Genomic DNA, 9,166 nt, shown 5'->3' with positions numbered 1-9,166 from the left:
TTTTGTAAATTAAAACTTTCAAGTTTGCTAAGTTCACAGAACTGCTTATGAGGTTGACTGTGAGTTCACAGATCAGTAGGAGATGGGAAGGGAAGTGTAAAGATGTGCTGGGCCTGTCTCAGGCTTTTGGAACTCGTGTGATGTGACTTTAGATTAAAATTGATAATGAACATATCTGCAGCTTTGTAAATGAAGACGTTTATATCTGTGAGTTTGTCTTCCCAGAGGTCAGTTTGTCTCAGCACTCAGGTCACTTCTGTTACTGCTGATGTTTTGTTTTATGTCTTCACTTTTAATTGTATTGTACCATCAGAGAATTTCTATTTTCTATACAGTTGTCCTGAATTTGATTGCTCTGTGAGAGAAAGGGGGAGCTTCTCACAGAACACTAAAACACTTTGTCCCCAAAACTGTAAACTTCATTATTCAAAATTTCATAATAGATATATATATATATAGGAGGGAACATAGGATAACTCAGTGATAGAGAGGTATTGTGAGCAGGCCCTAAGGCAGTCCCCAGCAACAGAGGGAGAGGGATGGATGGATGGGTGGATGGACAGAGAGACAGATGGACAGATACTAGATATATAAAGATAATTTTTAAATGTATATAATAAATTAGTTGAAAAAATAAATATTGTAAAGCTGGAAAGATGGCTCAGAGGGTAAAGAACTTGATGCCAAACCTGCCAATTTGAGTTTGATCCCTGGGGTTCACATGGTGGAAGAGGACTGAGTCCCACAAGCTATGCTGTATATACACAGGCATGCTGTGGTGTACACACATGCTAAAGAGAAAAAGGAAAAATATGTATTCATGGTAGGAGAAAAGATAGGTGAGTTTTTTAAAAACATTGTGTGTGTGTGTGTGTGTGTGTGTGTGTGTGTGTGTCTATGTATTGTTGTGCCAATATGCACAGAGGACAGTTTTTTGTGGTCAGTTTTCTTTTTCTACCAAGTGGGTTCTGAGAAACGAACTCAGGTCACCAGTGGCAGCAAGTGCCTTTACTGCTGAGACGTCATATCAGTCTGACTCTTACATAGAGTATTTTAGTAAAGAAGAAAGGATTTAGTAAAGAAGAAAGGATTTCACTTTAACATAAAGCAATGTCCCCTGTGTCTCTGGAAAGAGTTGATAATATTCAGAAGGAAGAACTATGCTTTCAGAAACTCCCTGGTTTTGCCAGTAATTCTATAATTACTTTGCTGGGTGTGATGGTGGAAGCCTGTCATCTCAATATCCAGAAGGGGGAAGCAGGACTGTGGGAGCCAGGCTTCTCTGTGTACATATACATCCCATCTTCCAAACATAAGACAAGCATGCTACATCATTGTTTACCAGGTTTCCACATGACATTTTTCTTTTATACTTATAAGTTTATATTTATTAGAATGGGAGATTGCTGGCAGTTAAACCTTTTATAAGAAAAATAGTTTGTCTTATTGAAACCTTGAGAAATGAGGTCGTGCTTTTGTTGTTCCTCAACTCCTAGTTGGCTAGACTATGTGTCCTGCATCACAGTGGTGGTCAGGCGTAGCCTTCCTTTCTAGTGGAGGTAGAGCAATATGTGTATGAGTGTTTTGCCTGCATGCGTGTCTGCATCATATGTACGCCTGGTGCCTGGAGAGGGGAGAGGAGGGTGTCAGCCTCCCTGGGACTGGAGCTAAATATAGCTATAAGCTAGTATGTGCTTGTTGAGAATTGAACTCAGATCCTCTGTAAGAGCAGCAAGTGCTCTTAACTGCTGAGCCAACTCACCGGCCCTCTAATGGTCAGTTTTGAAGGAGAGTCTGTATTGTCTTCAGAAGAGTGACTTGTTTTTTCTGGATTTTTTTTTGCTGTGTTTTTACCATCATCTTTTATGCATGCACAAATGTTCAACATAAACAGAAAATACATTTTTGTATTCAGTGTGCTGGTTTTTTTTCATTGTGCCCTCTTATTTTATTTGTTAGCAACTCGGAGCAGAAGCCGAAGTAATATGCTGATGGACCTACATATGGACCATGAAGGATCATCTCAAGAAACCATCCAGGAGGTGCAGCCAGAAGAGGTGCTGGTCATTTCCTTAGGGACAGGCCCTCAGCTCACTCCAGGGATGATGTCAGAAAATGAGGTATGTGTCTAATAGTACATGTTTTTAATTTTTAGTTTTTTATCTTGATATAAGGTATCACTACATAGGCCTGGTTGTTCTGGAACTTACTCTTGTAGACCAGACTGGCCAGACTCACAGAGATCCACCTTCCTTCAGCTCCTGAGAGTTGAGAGTAAAGGCACGCACTACCACATCTGGCTTGTATTGCTACATTTAACTTGCACCTATCATTGTGAAGAAATTTAAGTCCAGCATGATAGTTCATACCTGTGAGCTCAGCATATGGGAGGGAGGCTGAGGTAAAAAGAGTGTGGCTACATAGCTAGTTCTAAGCCAACATAGTCTACATAGTATCACCCTATTTCTGGAAAAAGATAAAAACAGAGATACAGCTAACTACCTAGCTAGAAACCACTTGCTTTTCATCAATATTCATAGCTCAGTCTATTAAGGTCGATATAACAAAAGTTATATCTTTTATTTTGGAGGAGTCTTGCTTGTTTGCTTACTCGTGTTGCTTTGTTTTATTTTGTGTTTTGATACTGAGTCTCATATAGCCATGGCTTGTCTTGAACTCTAGTCTTCTGCTTTTAACTCCTAAGTACTAGGGTTGTAGGCTTATGCCACTGCACCTCACGTAGAGGTTTATAATAATATAAAAACATGCTAGTGGTTCATAGGTAACAGAAATTTATTCTGATTGTTCTGGGGGCTGAGAAGTCCAAGGTGAAGGCATGCGTGGTGTCTTGTTAGGGTCATAGAGCCACCCTCTTATGGCACTCTTGTGGTGTTGAGAAGGTGCATGGGCTGATGCTCCCACACTAGTCCCATCTGAGCTATTACTTCGTAGGCTAGCATTTGACCACATGGACCTTTGCAGAGCTCACACATTCAGATTATACCAATTTGTTTTTCTTTCTTTCCCTCCCTTTCCTTCCTCTCTGATAGGCTCTTATGAGTCTGAAGCTGAACTGAAATTTGATATGTTTCTCCAATATATGACCATGAGCTTTTGCTCCTTCTGAGTTCACCTGAATGCTAAGATACATGGTGTTTGGTGATTACACTGAGATTTCCACATGCTTAGCAAACACTCTACCACTGAGTTGTTTCCAGTCCTACAATGCATTATTTTATGTCTGTTCAATAAACCACAAATGCTAAGTTCCTGTGAACAGTTATGGAGGTGGGCCTTCACTTTACACTGAAGTTGGTGAGCATGCCCAGAACAAAAGGAATTGTTCTAGTAGCAATATTGACATTGTGGCATAGAAATTGGTAAGACTTCTTTAGCCATTTGTAGAAATGTTTTGTTTATTTTCATCTGGTGGCAGAGTAGTAATATTCTTGTTTAGAGTGGAAATTTCCTAATGTATACTTTCTGTTGTATGGTTAGAGGGAAAATGGAAGAGATAAATAAAAATCAGGATAGCAAACTTTAATTAATTATATGTGCATTGTGTTTTGTCTGCGTGTATGTCTGTGTGAGAGTGTTGGATCCCCTTGAACTGGAGATACAAACAGATGTAAGCTTCTATGTGGGTTCTGGAAATTGAACCTGGTTCCTCTGGAAGAGGAATTAGTGCTGTTAACCACTAACCCATTTCTCTAGCCCCTAATTTGTTTTTTTTTTTTTTAAGATTTATTTATTTATTATATGTAAGTACATTGTAGCTGTTTTCAGACACACTAGAAGAGGGCATCAGATTTCATTATGGATAATTGTGAGCCACCATGTGGTTGCTGGGATTTGAACTCAGGACCTTCAGAAGAGTAGTCAGGTTCTTAACCACTGAGCCATCTCTCCAGCCCCACCTAAATTGTTTTAAGAGATTATTTTATGTTTTGCCTGTATTTCTATGTGCACCACATGATTGCCTGGTGACCTGGGAGGTCCATTGGATCCCCTGAACCTGGGATTACAGATGGTTGTAAGCCATCATGTAGGTGTTGGGAATCAAGCTCAGATCCTCTGAAAGAGCAACAAATGCTACTACTGAGCTTTCTCTAGCTCAGGTTTTTGTTTTGTTTTGTTTTGTTTTGTTTTGTTTTGTTTTGTTTTGTGTTTTGAAAGAATGAGATCAGGGGCTGGATGGTGGTGGCGCATGCCTTTAATCCCAGCACTTGGGAGGCAGAGACAGGCCAATTTCTGAGTTCGAGGCCAGCCTGGTCTACAGAGTGAGTTCCAGGATAGCCAGGGAAACCCTGTCTCAAAAAAACCAAAAAAAAAAAAAAAAAAAAAAAAAAAAAAAAAAAAAAAAAAAAGAATGAGATCAGGGACTATGATGGCAGAGTGGTTTAGCTAAGAGCACATACCGTACCAGTGGTGGTGGCTTATGCCTTTAATCCCAGCACTCAGGGGGCAGAGTCAGCTAGATTTCTGTTATTTCAAGAACAGCATGGTCTATAGAGCAAGTTCTAGGACAGCCAGAGCTACAGAAAGAAAACCTGTCTCAGGTGGAGGGTTGGGGGGTACACATACTGTTTTTATAGAGTACTGTTCGGCTCTCCCACATTACGTGGCTCCTCTGCTGGTAGCTCCAGGGTATCTAGTGCCTTCTTCTGGACTTTCTAGGCACCTGCACTCACACCTGGAAACCCTGCCACCACCAAATACACCTAATTTAACTTTTTTAAGCTTCAAAGGGGGAAAGAAAGAGGGATTGTAAAGCTGGACATAGTGGTACACACCTGTAATCCTAGTACTTGGGAGGGAGTGTATGCTCAGGGTCACCTTGATCTGTAAGGTTTCTAAGGCAGCCTGGGCAATGAGACTGTGCCTCAAAAATAAAATAAAAGTGAGGAAGAGAGAAAGAAGGTGTATGTGTGAGGGGGTGTGTATGTGAGAGTTGGAGACAAAATCAGTTTTAAGAATTTGTTATGAGTATAAGGTTAGCTGGGCAGTGGTGGCACATGCCTTTAATCCCAGCACTTGGGAGGTAGAGGCAGGCGGATTTCTGAATTCAAGGCCAGCCTAGTCTGTTCCGGGACCAGGACAACCAGGGCTATTCAGAGAAACCCCGTCTCATAAAACCAAAAAAAAAAAGGAGTGTAAGGTTAGAGCTATTGTGACAAGACATCATGATTCTTTGATTGTAAAGAATGACTTGCAGACTGTGTGTGTGTGTGTGTGTGTGTGTGTGTGTGTGTGTGTGTGTGTGTATACGTGCACGCGCGCACACGTGCTTGTGCGTACATGCTCCACACATTTTTGGTATTGTGGATTGATCTTAGGTCATCTGGCTTAGAGGGAAGTATCTTTCTTATCTGTTGAATCACCTTGCTGGCTTAGAAACAGCTTATATTCAATGACTTATGGGTTATTTTTTAAGAAAGTTCATTGCTAGCTTGAAAAGAAGTCACAGTTTATAAATCCAAATGTTGTATGTGGTGGCTTATACCTGTAGTCGTAGTACTCAGGAGATGGAGGCAGGGATCAAGAATTCAGGACTGCTAGCCTGGGCTGAACAAACAAAAGGAATCTGTCAGATTCTTAGCTGAACACTATAACTCAAGCTGAGAGAACAGACTGGGACTGCTGTACTGACTTAACATCAACACCAGTCTTCTGATGGCTGCATCTGCCTCCTGTCTCCCTGCGTGATGCTAGCTGCTGCTGGCCCTGGGAGGAGAGTGGAAAGGCATAGTTTGAGTTAGCTTCAAACATAGACCTTGTTCTGAGTCTATTTGAAAGCTTGATAGACCTTGTAAATGGATTTTAGTTAAATAACTAAGAAGAACTTAAATCAACATTTGTGAAGTTTATTTTATTCTCAGTAGTCTTTTATTTGAAATAGGTCAGATTTTTATTTTAATTTTTTCAGGTTCTAAACATGCAGCTTTCGGATGGAGGACAAGGAGATGTCCCTGTTGATGAAAACAAACTCCACGGTAAACCTGATAAAACCTTGCGCTTTTCCCTCTGCAGTGATAATCTGGAAGGCATATCTGAAGGTGAAGGGTTACTTCATTCAGGGAGTGTGTGATTGAAGTTGTTCTGTGTTCTTTAAAGGAGCCTTATAAATTATAGTTAAGCCACCCGTGCCTCTCACTAAGGAGAAAATGAAATTTCCTCTAATGAGCTTTAACATGGCTGTAAGTTTGTTTCCTGAATAAAACTAAGATTGCAAGAGGCTGTTTGTTGTATAACATGGCAAGACACAGCAGTGTTTCTCAGTCTTGATATCTGCACAAGCTTATAGAGCTCCTTTAGAAGGATATATTGCATGTATAATGGGGAGAATGGATTGCTGGCATTTCAGGATGTTGTACATACATTTCTACTGTTCTGTGTTCCTTTATCCACACACTCACACATGCCTTTATGAATCAGAACACTGTGGAATAAAAAAGGCAGGCGTGGGCGGGACGTAGTTGGTAGAGTGTTTGCCTGGCATCCCTGGACTTAATCTTCAGTAGTGGTGGAGGAAAAAAAGGAAACTCTTAAACCAGATTGTGAAGTTAAGAGTTTGTCATTCCATATATTAGGGCAGTTTGTTTTATGAAAAAAGTTTGTTTACTAATATTTAAAAAAAGACATAAATATCTTCTTTAACCTTTTAGAAAATCACTGATATGATCAGTCTAGAAAATATGGAAAAGAAATAAGCTCACCTATAATTTCACTGTTCTTTTAAAAGTTAATATTTGATTATTTATAGCAAAGCTTATCATGTTTGTAACTTTTTTATGTTATATTTCATTAGCATTCCCTTTGTATTTTGTGTTTTTAAATAACATGCTTTTATTTTTATGTATTTTTTTTCTTTCATTATTTTGAGACAAGGTGTTACTGTCCCTAGCTGGCCCAGAATTCACTAAGTAGACCAGCCTGGACTTGGACTTAACAGAGATTCTCCTACTTCTGTTTCCCAAGTACTCGGATTAAAGGCGTGGTTACCATGCCTGGTAATTTCATCACCTAGGCGACAGAGGCAGGTGCATCTCTTGAGTTGGAGGCCAGCTTGTCTACAGAGTGAGTTCCAGGACAGCCAAACTTACACAGAGAAGCCCTGTCTCGAAAGAACAAAACCAGCAAGCAAAAGAATTGTCTGACTTGCTTCCCTGCCAATGGCTTGCAGATGGCATAGGTTTTAAACTGGCCATTAAACCTTGACCTTGGCTGTGTTCATCTGGATGGACATATGGCCCTTGGCACTAATGATTGGGTCATTTGCAGAGCATTTCCAAGTAAGGTCCAGGCTCATGAACCTGCTGGCATTGTTCTGCATGTCCAGGCACTGCCTGCTAACTCTTTACTGCACACAAGCACAGAGAGTACTTCTCCTTTTTAAGTATTATAGTAGTTCTTCAACAAGCAATCTTAGGTTATTTTTCTTATTAGTTTTTTTAAAGATAAATTTCTAGAGGTAGACCTGTTGGCTCAAAGGCATTTATATTTTTAAGGAAATAAATACAATATTAAAAGCATCTTAAATCAGGCATGATGGCATATATCTGTAATTGCAGGGTTCAGAATCCTGAGGTAGAAGACTTGAAGAGTGTAAGATTAGTCTGGGCTAAATAGTGAGACCTTGTTTCAAAACAGAACAGAACAAAATCAGAAGAGAAATAAGTACTATTTTCATGGCATGAAATATTACATGGTGACATGAATTTTTTAAGAAGATTGCTGACAGGATAAATATTTTTCTAGGTCCTTCCAATCGCTCCAATTCAGTGTCTTCTCTGGACCTGGAAGGAGAGTCTGTGTCTGAGCTTGGGGCAGGACCTTCTGGGAGTAATGGAGTTGAAGCACTGCAGTTGTTAGAACATGAGCAAGGTAAAGTGGTGGTGAACACAGCTGTACAGGTAGAAGAGAATGTGCGTGATTTCAGGAAAGGTAATCTGTTTGCTTGTCAGTAAGTTGATTAATGACCATTAAAGTTGCATTATCTGTAGCTCCTTCAGTTTTTAAAAGGTGTTTAGGTGGTAAGTGTATTATTTGGGCTTAAATTACACACACTAGTATGAGTTACTTTAAATTCTGTAATATTTATTATGGGGTTCAATGATAACTAGTTTAGGGAACTAAGCTCAAGAATATAGTTTAGGGAAAGAACACTGTGCAAATGGTTAAAAGTCCCCAAGTCTGATGATCTGGATTTGATCCTTGGAACCCACCTAGTGGAAGAAGAGAGCCAGCAACTCCTATATGTTTCCTGTGAGCTTCACTCATGCACCATGGCACCAGTGTATGTGTGTGTACACACATATGCAAACAGAAAGGTGGTGGGGGGGAGTCTCTGCTAATTTTAACTGGGGTTAATTAATCAGTGGGGGCAGGCTAGAACTATATGCTTATTAATGATAAAATGAATAACCTGAACTTTAAAGACAGAATTGTTTTCAGATTAACCAAGAAGTTGTAGCTGTGTCACCATTTGTAAAGTGCTTAAATTTGTTTTTGATAGCTACAACACAAGATAATCTTGATGATAAATTGAGGAAGTTTGAGATTCGTGACATGATGGGACTAACAGATGACAGGGACATATCGGAGACAGTGAGTGAGACCTGGAGCACCGATGTCCTGGGAAGTGACTTTGACCCGAATGTTGATGAAGACCGTTTGCAAGAGATTGCAGGTAACTGGGCTGAAGGGCTGTAGGAATGAATAGCCGCTTAGTTGTTAACATCTGTTCCTTCTTCATGGGAGGGCGAGGCTCTCGCCTGAGAAGCTGGTATCCATATGGAACAGGACATTTCAGTACTTAACCTAAATAGTCATGTGTTAACTTCTGTGTTAATCTCCTCCACTTTCCACCTTCTTTAAAAAGAAGAAAAACTAAGGCTAGTGAGATGGCTGAGCTGACAAAGGCATCAGCTGCTAAGTCTCATGACCTAACTTTGATAGCTAGGATCTATAGGAGAAGGAGAGAATCGTCCTCTGACCAGTCCTCTGACCACCATGTGTGCCATGGTGTGCACATGCACACACTGTTAAAAACAAAGCCAAAACCAAACAGCCAAATAAAAGAAGGCCAGATTAATCCCAGCACTTGGGAGGCAGAGACAGGGACTCTCTGTGAGTTCAAGGACAGCCTTATCTACAGAGTGAGTTC

At 40.2% G+C, this 9,166-nt stretch overlaps 1 protein-coding gene across 9 annotated transcripts in view; it reads left to right on the top strand.

The window, feature by feature from the left end:
• Positions 1–9,166, top strand: part of Gapvd1 (GTPase activating protein and VPS9 domains 1) — a 77,135-nt gene that overhangs the window by 33,913 nt on the left and 34,056 nt on the right. For 6 of the 9 annotated variants that reach the window (XM_031369939.1, XM_031369944.1, XM_031369940.1 and 3 more), the window contains 4 exons: positions 1,960–2,120; positions 5,927–6,056; positions 7,759–7,884; positions 8,516–8,689. In XM_031369939.1, the coding sequence (XP_031225799.1) occupies positions 1,960–2,120; positions 5,927–6,056; positions 7,759–7,884; positions 8,516–8,689 (591 nt within the window). The remainder of the gene's footprint in view (positions 1–1,959; positions 2,121–5,926; positions 6,057–7,758; positions 7,885–8,515; positions 8,690–9,166) is intronic. The other 3 variants (XM_031369946.1, XM_031369943.1, XM_031369948.1) reach the window with 1 other exon arrangement.

The sequence above is a fragment of the Mastomys coucha genome, unplaced genomic scaffold (assembly GCF_008632895.1).
Source record: "Mastomys coucha isolate ucsf_1 unplaced genomic scaffold, UCSF_Mcou_1 pScaffold15, whole genome shotgun sequence".
NCBI classification, from domain to species: Eukaryota; Metazoa; Chordata; class Mammalia; order Rodentia; family Muridae; genus Mastomys; species Mastomys coucha.
This window is presented reverse-complemented; position numbering and strand designations above follow the sequence as displayed.